Source organism: Arctopsyche grandis, chromosome 11 (assembly GCF_051622035.1).
Source record: "Arctopsyche grandis isolate Sample6627 chromosome 11, ASM5162203v2, whole genome shotgun sequence".
Classification (NCBI taxonomy): domain Eukaryota; kingdom Metazoa; phylum Arthropoda; class Insecta; order Trichoptera; family Hydropsychidae; genus Arctopsyche; species Arctopsyche grandis.
In genome coordinates this window covers 16,642,266-16,659,259 of record NC_135365.1, presented here as the reverse complement: position 1 = coordinate 16,659,259, position 16,994 = coordinate 16,642,266, and the positions used below count along the sequence as shown (strand labels likewise).

General features: G+C 33.6%; 2 protein-coding genes across 5 annotated transcripts in view; both read right to left on the bottom strand.

The window, feature by feature from the left end:
• Nucleotides 1–16,994, bottom strand: part of LOC143919044 (uncharacterized) — a 99,650-nt gene that overhangs the window by 73,486 nt on the left and 9,170 nt on the right. The window lies entirely within an intron of this gene.
• On the bottom strand, nt 3,071–6,300 carry LOC143918694 (uncharacterized). 4 transcript variants are annotated; one of them, XM_077440677.1, is made up of 3 exons: nt 4,130–6,300; nt 3,429–3,952; nt 3,071–3,328 (listed from the first exon to the last, which is right to left on the bottom strand). In XM_077440677.1, exon 1 carries the CDS (start codon nt 6,105–6,107, stop codon nt 4,389–4,391), a length of 1,719 nt encoding a protein of 572 aa, XP_077296803.1. In that variant the 5' UTR covers nt 6,108–6,300; the 3' UTR covers nt 3,071–3,328; nt 3,429–3,952; nt 4,130–4,388. The 4 variants fall into 4 exon arrangements, with proteins under 4 accessions (XP_077296803.1, XP_077296801.1, XP_077296800.1 ...); XM_077440675.1 differs by having other exon boundaries at nt 3,429–6,300; XM_077440674.1 differs by having other exon boundaries at nt 3,123–3,358; nt 3,453–6,300.

Below are 16,994 nucleotides of genomic sequence, written 5' to 3'. Positions count from 1 at the left end.
TCGTTAAGCTTCTGCTTAACACTGAGAGGCGCCGAGTTCGATCCCTTGAGCTGACCTCGATTGAAAAAGAATTTTTCTGAGTATATCTGTAATGCTGCTGGTCAGACCAGGATTTGTGACTCCTGGTTGATCGTTTCCTATCAGAGTTTGCCAATTTTCTCTGATTTCATTGTTGAAACGATTCCCGATTAAAAATTGGCTAAAAATCCTTCCTACCTACTATGTCACCACTATTTGAGTATGATTAATGTAAATATTACAATAAAAATGTATGTACAATTCATAGATGTCTCGTTAATTGTCGAGTTTGTCAGTGTCTCGTAATTTAGCGACTTATGTATATAATAAAAAATGCTGTATTGTTTGTAATTTGGCCAGGAAGGCGCATTGGGGTTTACCTGTAATGCCTTCCTGGTATGAAATAAAAATAAAATAATAAATAAAAAAAATAAAAGAACTAGTGTTAGTTGTTCGACCTTTGAAATGAGGAGTTACAGGAAGATACTTAAAGTAGCATAGACCAAAATATAAAGAAACCAAAAGAATCAATGGTATTTGTTCTACCTTTGACATGAAAGCTTATAAGAAGATTCTTAAAACGTCAGAGACCAAACACAAAAGAACAAATGATAGTTACAGGAAGGTACTGCAAATATCATAGAACTATCTCAAAGGAACTCGTGGTATTTGTACGACCTTTGAAATGAAGAATTACAGGAAGATACTGAAAACATCATAGACCAATCTCAAAAGAACTAGTGGTATTTAGTCTACCTTTGAAATCAAAAATTAAAGGAAGATACTGAAAACATCATAGAGCAAACTCAAAGGAACTTGAAGGTCACAAGTACATTGAGATATTTAGAGTAATGATATCATAAATTAAAAATTCCATACTTTAAACAATGTAACCAAATGTATTTTCATAGGTAAAAAGTATTTATAACTGAACAAACAGGTTAATGAGTTGTTTAAGATAGCGAAAGACAAGTACTGATTAAAAGTAATAAAGCAACAGAAGTCTTGAGCTCTCTAGAACGAGCAAAATAAGGTTAATTTCAAATGTTTACTATATATATTTCTGATAAAAAAGAAACCGGTATTAATTTACATATATACATATGTTTATAATTTAATTATACGTAAGCATGTTTTGTAACAAAAATTTGAAAAAAATCTAATCAATACCGCTCTCAGTAAATTCGATCAAAGGTCACAATTCGTCTGTATACTGTATTAATTTTGTGATGGAATTTGACGTGAAATTTCCTTACATAAATCACGTTTGACGATCGTATTCCGTATAAAGGGCGGGTATAAAATGTTTATTGTTTTGTTTGGGGTCGACTGCGGTAGACTGGCTTGTCGTTATACACGTCGAAAGTGTAGCAACAATAAAAGCTGTTCCCTCGTCCTTGCGAAAAGAAAACGAACGGAAGTGGAAGTGGGGGAAATAAAGATGAGAGGGAATTAGACAAAAGTCGGACATCCTTTGGGGACTTGTACGTACACTTCCCGAGCGAGGGTCTCTCCGATACGATACCTACCGAATAATACAATACGGCATCTGGGGAGTGGCCAAATCAAATAATTCCGAACCGAACATTGTTTTCAAATACGCTTTTAATAATTTCATACTTCGACAGCCAGGGGCGGTACTTTGAACGCTGCACGTTATTAAAATATGATATAATATACATACATACATATACATATAATATGTCGGTCTCCGTGACGAGCCAGAATGTTAAATTACAGAAAACGCAAATATCGGAAGGCAAAGATCGAAAATCGAAAGATCTTAAGTCGAAAGATCAAAAAACAAAGGGTGCATGGTAAACGGTACATACTCACTTAATTTGTGCGAGCAGAATACAACAGGTACAAGAGAAACAGGCTTTTCCTCCCGTATTAATGTGCGCGCGCATAATACGGGAGGAAATGCTTGTTCCTCTTGTTCCTGTTGTACCCTGCTCGCGCAAATTAAGTGAGTATGTACGTGAGTATGTACCGTTTACCATGCACCCTTTTTTTATCTTTCGACTTAAGATCTTTCGATTTTCGATCTTTGCCTTCCGATATTTGTGTTTTCTGTAATTTAACATTCTGGCTCGTCACGTAGACCCATAATATGTATAATACAAAAGCATTTTAACGCGCCGAATTTCGCACAAAATTAACGGAAAAGTTTCATTTCCGATTTTCAAACATCCAATAAAATATTAATTAAATTGAACTCGATTAGCTCAATATTCATTTCCGATTTCACGTCATGCCGCGAGTGATATCTAGATTTTGTTTTCAAAAAGCAAACAAATTGACAAACTAATTATTGTTTCGTAATACAAAATCGTATTTTCAAAATTATGTATATATGTATGTACAAAGCATCGCTATTAATTTGAATTAAATTCGGTTTTTTCGCAACATACATATAACGATATAACACCTCGCAGTAATATCGGGGCGCTTTTGTATCGAGAGCTTTTGACTGGACACCATATATGTATTTTTTTTATTTCATTAATCATGTACACTCGTCTTACAGATCGCTCCAATGCGACGAGTGTACTATACAGATCAAGATACACACCAAATTATATATTAATACATAATTAGTATATATTTTTACATTATACATAATATATGACATCTATGGTCAAACATTGCAAAGTGCATTGCAAGCATTTTATAATACGACCAAACAGCATTTATACAATACGAATTTGTATACAATAATCATCCACAGAGACATCTATGGAGAATTTTTTTGTAACAGTTTTTACACAAACTGGTGAACCTTGATATGCTAAATATTTTAATAACTAAAGATTTTCGAGGGAAATAGGGGAGGGAGTGCCAATTTTGCAGGAACCGTTTCAATGAAAATCAGAAAAATCGGCAAACTCTGATAGGAAACGATGGACCTGGAGTCGCAAACCAAAGTCTGACCAGCAGAAACCAGTGGGATTTGAACCAGTTACTACTTTGTTCAATATACATACTTATATGTATATAATACATATAAGTATGTATATATATATATATATATATATATATATATATATATATATATATATATAGGATCCGGATGTGAAGGATTCCAAGTGAAACGCGCAGATTAAGTCAGAACTATTTATTTGGACATGTTATCTTCAGGCTTGTTCTCCAACAAGTGACCATAACAACACGCATCCGGTCTTTCCCAGGCATACCACACACACTCTATCTCGGCTCGTTTAAAAATCAATTCTACATTCGGTCATTCCTGACTGTCATTCGCCCTCGGATGACATTCTTCGTCTTTTATATTTTTACAGCATTTCATCTCACATTCTTTTACATTTCATCTTCTACTCTATACAATGTATCATCTTACATTCTTTTAAAACATTTCCTCTATCATCCTCAACAATGTTTCATCTCACATTCTTTTACATTTCATTTTCCACTCTATACAATGTATCATCTTACATTCTTTTAAAACATTTCCTCTATCATCCTCAACAATGTTTAATCTTCCATTCCATAAAATCATCTTATATTCTTCTAAACATGCTTTCAATTGTCACAATTACAATTTAAATCACAATTACAATCATCATCACAACTACATTTCAATACACTTATACATCAATCATTTTACAATTTACATAACAATTACAATTATAACAAATTAATCGTTACACATTTCACTACAAATCAATTTTTACATTTCAACACAATTCAATCTTCAATAAAGTTACACATCACAATCATCACAATTACAATTTAAAATTATGTCAAGCAATACAAAACAGAAAGGTATCACAATTACAATTTAAAGTTATTACAAGCAATACAAAACATTAAAATCAATACCTTTACAATGACAAAAGTTAAATCTTTACATCGGAAACAATCACATTTCAAAACATTACTAGAATTAGCAATAAAACATTAAAATCAATACCTTTACAATGACAGGTTAAATCTTTACATCGGAAACAATCACATTTTAAAACATTACTAGAATTAGCAATAAACATTAAAATCAATACCTTTACTATGACAGGTTAAATCTTTACATCGGAAACAATCACATTTCAAAACATTACTAGAATTAGCAATAAAACATTAAAATCAATACCTTTACAATGACAGGTTAAATCTTTACATCGGAAACAATCACATTTTAAAACATTACTAGAATTACATTTCAATACAGTTATCTTATATTCTTCTAAGCATGTAACCAAATTAAAACATGATTCAATATACAAAGCACTTCCCAAAAATACTAGAATAAGCAATAAAACATTACACTTTTCAATCATCAAATTACAAGTAAGGCTTAACTAAAAACCCTCCAGGCATTTCACTTATTCTCTAATTCACAAACGCACACTTCACTTCCATCGGTGCAACTTAAATTCTATCCAATGCCCTCGGCGATTCTGTGACTGTCCGAGGAATCTGCCGTCACCCCACAGATATTCTGCTAGTAATTTACCATAAATGAAGTCAACACATATTGGTTCTAGCTCACTGATACATCCAGTAAGTCTTTTCTCAATCCATGGTTCTATTTTCTTTTCCATTGAATTAACATCAATCCGACTACGACCGAGCTTGAAAGTGAATACAGTGTCCTTCGGTGTTGAAATTTTGACTGGGTCTCTTAATCCTTCTTGTGATTTAGCCATATCTTTCTCTTTGTCTTTATGTTTCTCCTCTTCTTTATTCTCATCTTCAGAATTCTTCAAATGACTATAATCCTTAGATCCTTTTCTAAATTGATCATCGGGTGGTTGATCTGTATTTGAAGACGGTATGTCTCCGTAGTCCCAAAGTCTTCCTCTTTGCAAACCATCACCGTCCATACTTCCATCAGCCAGGTTCACACCTCCATCAGCCATGTTCGCATCGTCCTCTTCATCATTGGAAACAATGAGTTCTCTTTGAGCAGACATCTCTCGTGAAGCCCGTTGCTGCAAAGGTCTTTTTCTGTGCAAACCATCACTGTTCACACTTACATCAGCCATGTTTACATCTCCATCAGCCATGTTCGCATCGTCCTCTTCATTATTGGAAACAATGAGTTCTCTTTGAGCAGACATCTCTCGTGAAGCCCGTTGCTGCAAAGGTCTTTTTCTGTGCAAACCATCACTGTTCACACTTACATCGGCCATGTTTACATCTCCATCAGCCATGTTCGCCTCGTCCTCTTGTGTTAGAATACTGACTGGTTCTCTTATTTCTTCTTGTATTGGAATACTGACTGGTTCTCTTATTTCTTCTTGTATTGTCAAGACAGTCTTTGTTTTGGTGCTGTTACATTGAGCTGATATGTGCCCAAACTCGTTACAATTGAAACAACGAGTTCCTCTCGTCTTAAACCTACAGTCGGCTGCTAAGTGACCACGTCCACTACAATTGTAGCATCGTGAACTCAGTCTTTCTCGGTTTTCACGGTGTCTCACGGACCCCGTCACCCTGGGTTCGTCGTCCTCTCTAATTTTCTCGCACTGCGTAATTCGCGTCTTCAGCTCCTTAATAGATCCAGCCCAGCTCAGAATCAATTTTTCGTACTTATCAAACCCAAGTCCACCAATTATGTACGCGATAATCGCCTCTTCCTCAATAAAACTACACTTGGCTGCAATCCCCTTCATCCGGTAGATATAGCTTAAACTGTCTTCTGCTTTTCCCTTTTTCTCTAACCTCAGTTCTCTGTGCACGTCCGCACTATTCAACTGATGGCCAAACTCTCTGGTCAATCGTTCTTTTAATATCGCCCACGTGATTATGCCCGTTTCCGAGTCCAAGAAGTTCTTGGCAGTTCCTTCACACAGCATCCGCCCATACACCAACTGTTGTGTCTCCGTCCAGCCGAGGATTTGCGCGTTTTCTTCGAGGCGCTCAATCCACACTGCAATAGGGCTATTTCTGCCGTTATATTTCGGCAGACCGAAATCAACCTCCAGATCTCGGAAATTGAACTGTGGTATCTCCCTCGTCGTCGTTGCCACTGGCGTCGTCTTTCTCGTCGTGGATATCATCATCGTCGTGTGGCGTGTTCGCTGACGTGACGTCACCGACGTCACGGGCTTCCGCATTCTCGTCATCGCGCGCGCGTCCTAACCTCAACTGTCAAAACTCCGCGTCGTCGTCTGACCGCTTCTGGCTGTCACTCGAAATGTCTTCAGGCATCCCGGACAAAGCCCCCAAATATAGGATCCGGATGTGAAGGATTCCAAGTGAAACGCGCAGATTAAGTCAGAACTATTTATTGTACACGCTCTTCGGGCTTGTCCTCCAACAAGTGACCATAACAACACGCATCCGGTCTTTCCCAGGCATACCACACACACTCTATCTCGGCTCGTTTAAAAATCAATTCTACATATATATATATATATATATATATATATATATATATATATATATATATATATATATATATATATATATATATATATGTATGTATATATTATATATACATATATATATATATAATGTTTCATTCAATATACCATACAAAAATATGAATGATTGAAAGGCTTGACTCAGTATTTAAATTACAAAATACCAAAATGTATAATAATTTGAAACAATGAATATCTAAACCGGGAAAAAGCAGTCTTGAATCTTTAAATTTTTGTTTTAATGTTATTGTTTAAAGGCTTATTATTATCTAAGAGAAATCTTATTATCTAAAGGAAAACATCATATTAATATTATGACAGGTTGTTGTTTTGATCCCACAACATGGATATTGTGTACCACAGCTATTGGTAAAATCTTAGTCTCGTATATAAAAGATTTTCCTGGAAATTATCGGCACGTGTACAAATAATTGAATAGAACGAACAGAGACTACTTCGATTTTCAATATTATATTATATTATATAATCCATATTTCCTTTTTACTAATATCGTGTTGTATACACACATCAATCCTTATTATACACACTCAATGACTTACTATCGAATCCTTTTATCATAACACGAGTCTATAAAGTTTTCCGTAATCTGATGACCTATACATTACTTCTTCACAACTTGACATACACTATACGTACATACATACATAAAATATGCATAATATAAATTATTATCACATTAAAAATTAAATACAATTGGCAGGGCCAATGACTTCAATCTTGAATCAAGTTCTGGGGTATTACTCCAATTAATTAACTCCAACTTCAACTCCTGGCCAATTACAAACATCGATAAACAATTTATAAACTTATTTCACAGAGCATCATAGAGACATCTATGCATACATTTCAAGATGAACTTGAATTTTGCGAGAAATAAAGCAAGGTTGAAAATTTGTTCGAACCGTTTCAATTAAATCAGATAAAAAAAAGAAACGATCGATTTTAGAGTCACATATCCTAGGTCGGGCCAGCAGCACAGCCAGGGATTGAACCCGTGACCAAACAATTGAAAGCGTTACACGCTAACCATTTATCTATACTGCTGTATAATATGAATAGATCGTGCCATTTACTACTGTTACGGATGCGCTACGTGCATATCACGGAAAATATGAATGTGCATAAAGAATGCTGTTTAATGCAGCTATCGATATGTGGTGTGTTAGTTTAAATGAACCTTTATCCGCATATATGTAAGTACATAGTTAGTTAGTAGACAAATTGCTAGAGACTTGGGTGACAATTTGTCTGCAAACTACATACACTACGTACAAACCACAGTTCACTTTTGACTAAAATTCTGTCTCCGATCTCAATTCAAATATTGACATTAATTTTGAAATTCAACTACATAATAAAAATTCATATACATACATATTTGCTCCATGAGCTCTATTGAATGAAAGCAATGAAAATATGTAGTATGAATCCAATCGCACTTAGTTCCACATCTTTATCTAGACAAACATACAAAGGTAGAGAATCAACAAGTGGAACTGACCACTTCTTGCACAAATTTCACTTTTTCAAACGGACATGGCGAACCACGAATTAAAGCACCGATCACTCGATTACACGCAACCATAACATCTGCCACAGATTACAAAAACGACACAGTGTGCCATTTTTCTGTTGCCCCGGAGGCACTTTCTCTCCCCTTATTGTTTTTGTTTTCTTTTTTCAGCCACCGTTTTAATCTCTAGTCGTTGTGTCCTGGCCGGAGAAAGGAGGCGGGGGAGGGAGACTCGGGGAGAGAGAGGTTGTATAACAGAAGATGGGGGTGAGGGGCGGTTACAAGCAACCCTTGTGTAACAAGTAGCCTCGGCCCGGTCAATTTATTAAATTTTATCTGGGGGTAGTCACGCTCGCCCGCACAAAAAGAATGAACGTTTTGATATTGTCGAGTACCCATTCGGAGGTAATTTTCGTTTAAATACGATGTAAATGTTTCGAATGGCGCCCACCCCGCTTTATTACGACTAATTTCTCGACTTGTTGTGCTCACAAAGGAGCAGTTGAAATTTGCCGGAAAATGCCTTTTGCATTTCCATTGTGATTGCTCAGCGAACGGTGAGATATTCAATACGCGCAATAAAATTTAATTGCCCGAAATACGCCTACGACGAAAAAGTAACGTTATCTAAAATAATTTGGCCTAATAACATTACGTCATACCGACCCATTCCGATCTAAATGAAAATTTACTGCTAAGAGTCAACAGGTCGCGACCTCTCCACTGCGCGATTCGAATCCTCCAGGACACCTTGCCAGCTTTATTTGAAATATTTTTTTTATTTAAAATTATGTCATAAATATGCTCAATATAAATATATAACGCTTTTCTCTCCCGACAAAATGAGAATTGAAAACGAATCAAAATTGACGGAGACGTTTTGAAATTTCTCTTTTGTCTGTCATTTCATATCAAGCAACGTGCTTGACACGCTCCACATACGGAGGCTTCTCTGTTCTGTATCGCTAAATAAAAATCTGAAAGATGACAAAAAATAGGCATGTCTCGAGATGATATTTATTTTGATTTCGCATCATTCAAATCATATCCACTGTGTTTTAGACACTGACGATTTTATTAAAATGAACTTCACACTTACAAAATACGTACCCATACATATAAGTAGGATTTGAATAAAAATATTACGTATATCATGAATAAAATTTTGTCTGAAAAATAATAAAACTTTATAAACTAACACTTCGAAAGAAATTAAATAATGGAGGAGTACTATTTTTTATATGGAAAATTCATATCATCATCTACAGCCATTCACCATCTACTGCTTGGTCTGTTTTGCGCAACCCTCATCCATCTCACCTCACACATTTTCCTAATTTCGTCTACCCATCTTCCCTGTGGTCTCCCTTTTCCCCCTTTAAATTCTCTCGGGTACCATTCCAGCACTTCCTTTGTTCACCATTCGCCAATTCTTCTAGCCATGTGACCCGCACATTGCCATTTCAATCTATTCACTCTATCCACTATATCCAATACCCTTGCCATACTTCTCACGCACGTATTCCGCTTCCTGTATTTCCTCGTATTGCTAAGCATACAGCCTTCCATACTTCTTTGATTGCATTTCACTGTATGTAGCATCTAAACGTTCATCTAAAGTTCAACGTCTATACGTCATCACTGATAAATACATTGATCGAAGAATTTTTTCGTTGGTCAAAGTGGCATTTTTGATTTAAAAACGGTATTCATTCGTCATATACAAGTATTCGTAATTTTGATCTCAATTCATAATTAAGATAATAGAATAGTTGTCATTATCATTATTACCAACCAGAATAAATACTGTCATTTTTTATTCTTTTAATTTCTCTACTCTGAACTTAAATCGCAAATCGAAAAAAAATGATTCATCGCATTTTTCTTACTTCATGAACCCAACTATGTAACTTAGGTACCATTTAAGCATCTCATTCTCTCATTTGTCATTTGTCAAGTATAATCCATACTTTCGTCCACTCCTTCGTCATTATTCTCACTAATTAAATCATAATTCTACACAAAGGTGTCTCGCTTATTATCATGATCATTCACAACCATTCACCATCCACTTCTAAATGAAGACTTCTCTAACACACTTCCATTCGATTATGTTTTGAGAGCAGCTATCATCCAACTCATCTCACATATTCTTTTTAATTCAACAACCCATCTGCCCTGTGGTATTCTTTGCACCGTTTACATTCTCTCGGGTACCATTTTTCGTTCATATATCGTCCATTCTTTTGGTTATGAGACCCACCCATTTCCATTTCAATTTCTTTATTATCACCATTGCATCAACCACCTTTGTCATACTTCTTAGTTCCAACCCACGTTTTACGTTTTCTATATCTTCTTATTATTCCCACTATACCTATACAGTGTTCTATACTTCTTTGAATGCACTGGGTCTTATACACCATTCTGTCGTTCAACGCGCGAGTTTCGCAACATACATAGCATCCATGAAACTATAAAATGATTAGATTATCTAGAGATCGAAAATCGTTCGATAAAGAAATAACAAAAAAAACACCACGTGTTTGTTGTCTGCATGAAATCCCATCACAACAAACTGAAGGAAAATTTAACTCATTACCTTCTGGGCGCACGACTATACAACTTGAAAAGTTTTCTTGTTAACTTTTTTTTGTGTTTCATCGCGATTCAAATAACTCGCCTTAATAAAGTCAAATTGCTTCTGCCGGCTTAATTAACAAAAAAAAATAATAAGAAGAAGTTTGTAATTTTATTTTTATCACTAATTAAGACTTTTAGACAAGAGTGACATTTTGCCAAAGGCAAACTCGCCTCGACGGAGTGCACCGTTTAAGACCACGATTATAATGAGCACTCTAACTCTCCAACATTAGCACACTGGCTACTACATAGGTATAAAACATACATACTTACATACATACATATATTCGAATACATTTATTTATGTATTTCTATGTTCATGCGTGGGTGTATTCTTTCGGTGGGGATTTTCCGAGATGAGACTAGATAGAAGACTGTGGGTGGCGATGTAAAATATTGTAAGCACGTAGGAATAAACACAGGGGGTTCGTCTTTGAGAGTCGTGCTCCGAAGCGCGTGTGGTACAGTTTGGTGCGTGAGTCGCAGAAGAGGGTTTTGATGGCAATTTGTGACTTTCGCCGACAAACAGACTTACGTATTCCTCTCATGCTGGCTCTTCAAAGGACACATCTTCGATTTACGTATCGAAACATCATTTTTTCAGATACGAAATCCCTCCCGCCCACCCCCGCCGACCGCCCGCTTTGCTTCGATCCAGATGCTCTTCTAGTCGTGTGATAATATTAATTAGTTCACTTTATCAGGCGATGGGCTTATTTGTTTTATCTCAAATGTCGATTTTACACCTGACGAAATTCTGAAACTGAAGACACGTCTATCTTCTATGTCGATATTTGTTGACGTACATATCTACAATATGTATCTACATAAGTACACAGTCTAAATTATAATTACAATTATAAATTGTGTTCGTAAGCCGTCACTTCACTCGAAATACTGAAATTTCAATAATATTCATTGAAATATTATATTGAGCATTTATTTTTGACTCGATGTGAAATTTGATTTCTCGAATGTACACAGATTAAGTCTTGATTATTTTTATTGTGCTTTTATACCTTAAATATAAACAAAAAGCTAAATATATATGCATACCTAGAAATAGAATAATTTGATGTCATATTTTTGTTTTTTAAGCATTACGAAATTTATTCAATGCACTAATACTAGTAAAATAATTACATAGAAATAAGATACAAAATCGAGTAAATATCCAAATAATAATATTTAATTTATAACAATTAATTGTAATCGAGAGGCCCCATTCCTGAGGATCATAATCATGGAGAAATTTAATTCTCCATAATTGTCTTGGGAAAATACTTCAATGGATCCCCACTTCCTTAAACGTAAATACCTACATGTGCATGTATAAAAAATTTATATCCTATAAAAATTAAAACATACTCACAATAAGATATTTGAGTCACATGATTTATAATAATGTTAACGAACGACTATACAATTTTAATAATAATATTTAACCCTTTCCGCTCGGAATTAATTTAAAGTCTCAGTATTATCAGCTAAGAATTAGTTTTATGATTTTTCATTTTCCAAATATGAAATAAATTTTTGAAAAAAATAATTTTCAGCAACTGTACACAAAAAAACTATTGCAAGTTAATTCTTGTATTTAAAACCTGCTTACCATATTTTAAAAATTGTTTTCGAACTTTGAAAATAAAGCGGAAAACCCGTTTCAAAAGCTAACAAACCCTAGTGAATTTGTATCGATCAAAGATTCTTAAATTAATTTTCCTCGCGAGCTTTGATAACAAACCAACAATATTTTAGACATATCTTGGTACATATGTATCTACATAAATATGAACATACATATATAGGTACATACATGTGATATTTATTTAAGTACTCAAAATCCAAACTAAAAATCGAATCAACATAGAGATTAGACCATAAGTGCTTTCAGAAATACTATAGTGGTATATGAACGGTCGAATTAGCATTGTTAATTGAGAGAGAGCACGACGCAACGTGATAGATGGGGCAAACAGTGCATGAAGATGCATTATTAGGGGGATTTATAATAGTATATATGTATGTATATACATAAATATATGAGCAGATATATTTGAAAGTGGCGGAAGTCCAATTTTCAATTCCAAAAACACTATTTCTGTTTGACTTAATTCACAAATTGTTATTACTTATTTTCATTCGATATGTCCAGAATCTTGGAAAAGCAGAATAGACGTATTACATGCCACCAGTATTTTTAAATATTGTTAAACGCAAATCATTTTATTTAAAGTTTTGCGAGATATTTCTCGAAATGAAGAAATGTGCACTTTTGCCAGTTTCAATTATAAGGGCTCATATACATACATATACGTATATATTGTGTTCTGAACCTATCAGATGTGCAGTTCTCTGCATTCACGTCCGATAATATGGACCACCGAAATTCATAGACAAGCTGCCGGAACGAAAAAAAATGTAGATTTGCTACCTTATTGCTTGGCTAGACAGGTAAATATATACAGGACATGATACGTAATTAAATTGCGTATAATGTGTCGGAAAATTGTTCTGAATGGGAGCGCGTCAATATGTCGTTTTAACGAGCGCGCATTACACAAGCACGTCGTCGTCGATTTCGCGCTCGGCGACGCGCGCACATTAGCGCAAACAGATTGGCGAATTTTAAACGGTTCGCTAATTCTCGATGGTTTTGAATATGCGAATATACGAACTGCGTTATGAGAAATAGACGGCTGTGAATTTTCTGCAGAATTCACAACGTACATATGTACATATTATACATATATGTATGTATATACGTATGTAATTAGTTTTCTATATTGAGATTGATGACTCTACATATTCATACATATCCACATAAACACGTATGTATTATACATATATATATATATATATATATATATATATATATATATATATATATATATATATATATATATATATATACATATATATATATATATATATATATATATATATATATATATATATATATACATATATGTATATTATATTTATTTGAATTCAATTCCATTTATATGAAACACGTTTTTCTCTCAATTTACTGTTTACTTATATTATATTATATAAGTACATACATACATACATGACTTAGACAACTTTCTAGGAAAGAGCTTACAAACTAAATTTCTTTTAAAATGATTTCCTAAACAACATAGCTTTTTTTACTTTATTTATATTCCTTCGATGCGGTGCAAACGATCGAAAAGCGCCAGACAGACTGAGCCACAGATTAACGACACGTGTACCTTATGCGTGCGCACTGCTCGCACTTACACTAAGCGAAATCTACCCGAAGTCCCGACATACCTACCCTGTATACGTTCTGTGCTTCTGATACTTGAGTTCCGAATTTTTCCTTATTAAATTATTAAAAACTCGCCAGAAAGATCCAACTCAATTTTAATAATTACCATTTTAATAATTGCATCTGTGCACATCGAAAGGTTACTCGACATCTGATGTGCAATTTTTCATTCGTGAAGTCGAGAATTGAGTTTAAAGCAGCCATCCAGTTAATCTGTGGTTCAATCTGTCTGGCGCTTTTCGATCGTTTGCACCAAACCCATATTCCTTCCCTATTCAAAATTGGCAAAATTGACACAAACATTTATGAACATTATATCTTCAAATGTGTACTCATGCAACAAGACTATTGCGCTAATGTATGTATGTAATTCCCAACTGACCAGAGTTACAAACATAAAATTAAATTTTAGCAAATGTAAATTTCAAAAAATTTCAATTATGTAGAACTAAGAACATAATAAGTAATCCAATGTCATTTATGCTAAAATTAACCAAGAAAAAATAAAAAATTTATATACGTACCTCAATATATAATACATACATATACATATAAACATGAAGTGTTCTACAAAATCAAAAAATTTTACCTCATCAAACTGTCAGATTAAAAAAAAACGTACATATGTATCTATGTATGTACGTACATACAATTATATATTAGGTCATCATTATCATATAAATATTCAACAGGCAAAAATAAATCAGAAAAGTAATGTTTCAATCAGGGTTTTGGAGTCGGTTTAAAATACACTGCTTCCGGTCTAACTTGAACGATTTTAATAAGTTAGACATTTTTTGCCAACCTGTAAAATTATTGGTTGAAAAAGTTACTGATTTTCAAAATATAAAAAAATTAAAGCAATCAAAAAAATCACTAAAAATTGATATACATATAACCCAATTTGTTGAATTATTGCTAATGAAATACATAGGTATAAATAATAAAAAGTAAGTAAATTTTGTATGTACATATACATATGTATGTATGAATTTCATTCACAAACACATTAATTTACTGAAAAAATGAGAATAAAAAGTATGAGAAGGAAGAAACAGTCGGTTCTGGCCACAACACATCAAAATTCGTGCGATTCAACAATTTTATTTTTAATGTAATTTAAATTTATAATTTTTTTAGATAAATTATTAAATTTCACAGCCTTGGTTTCAATGATAATACGAAAAGATCGAAATTTGTAAATCAGTGCAACAAATAATAAAATAAAGACAAAAGTTTGAAGTATGCGCAACTTATTTTTGCATATTTTTATATATATATTTTTTTTTTAATTGAATAAAAATATAGGGTGCACTTGATGCTTCGTTACACTTTTTTTTTTATTTTAAAATGGATCTATGTTTTTGAATAGACGACAAATGAACTCCATTCCAGAAGTCACAAATTCTGTACGCATGTACAAATCTGTTCCGTTGTACACATGTCACGAGTCACATGTGTTTACATGTGACGTTAAAACGCAACAAATCAAAATTTTCTAACATCTAAAGTTTCAGATTGTAATGATTTTTAGAAAACTCAAGAATGTTTGGAATTATTTATTGGAAAACTTTGTATATATTTATTTAATAGTGTTTTTACCCGAATTTGCTCGGTATTTGTAATATAAGCCGCTTAAACATGGTTAATCTAATAGTAAACATTAATTTGCTTTTTTATTAAATTTATTTGAATCGAAAAAAAAATAATAAATAAAACGATCGTCATAGTAATTTTGATTTGTTTTCGATGCTCCCAACAAACCTTACTTATGAAGTTACAAAGTCTCTTTCAAAATTATATATTAGAATTATTTATTTATCGAAAAACCAACAGACAACAGATGTGGAAATGCATGAAAATAAAGAATAATTGTAACAAAATAAAATAACATCTGAGCCCAATTATAGAATTTTACAAATTATATAAAATGGTACATAGAGACAAACAAATTTAAAAAAAAAGAATAAAAACTAAAACATGACTAAATAGAACAGTACCTACATAACTAAACATAAAGTGATATAATATTGGCTTAAGATTATATGTATAATAGATATAGAAAATGGATCAATCAATCAAGACAAATTATATCAAGAAAACGTTCTGTGCTTCGACCTATCGATTTATTTCTACCCATTATTTAGCCAGCAGTATGGCTCGAGTAATCACTGAAAGGTCGCCGGGTTCGATTCCGTGAGCTGACCTCGATTGAATATAATTTATTCTGAATATAATCTTTAATGCTGCTAGCCGGACTTGGATATTTGTGACTCGAAGTCGATCGTTTCCTTCGAGTCACAAATATCCAAGTTAGTCCATCAAATTTGCAAAAACCATCCTACCCACTATATCACGACTATATTATATATAGTCTATATGAATTTGATGATATATTATACATATATATAAATATGATAATATGACGCAATATATGTATATATGTATATACGATGCAAATTTCCACTAGATCCATAATGGTAGATCTAAAATTTGCATTTTTCGCTCCAGCCCAAATAAATATAAAAACCACAGAGCAAGTACATAAATCGAATAAGTAGATTATATCCGCTACTTTGCTATTTCAACGTATTGTTTACAAGGCCGTATTTTCCCAGTCACCGCGTAATAGGATGTATGTATTATAAGGTGGCTGTAATATTCCCAAGGGGACCATACGTAGTATTTTGTCTGAGAATAGCGCTCAGCTCTCTGGGTGTCTCTGCGGCCACGTAATACCTGAAGATACTCAATTAAGACACAATTTAACGAGTTTCCCCAGAGTGCTACCCTCCATATATGTATGTATAATATGTACGAACATACACTTGGCGTTCTTCTCTAGTATTGAAGTTTCTAGTGAAAATCTCCAACTAAACCTCAACAACACTACCACCGACAAATCAAATCTGTATCACCTACATAGACGTTTTACGTAGACTCCGTAATTCACATTAAATTCTTTACGTGTACATGTATACGAACATTAAATTTGAATAAGTTGACCTTTTCGATTCTAAATCCGTAGTCTCGCAATGGAAATGCGAAAACATTTGTTTTTCAGCCTGGGGTTTTTTGAGCGGTGACGTCTCTAAAAATAAATATTATTTTTGTG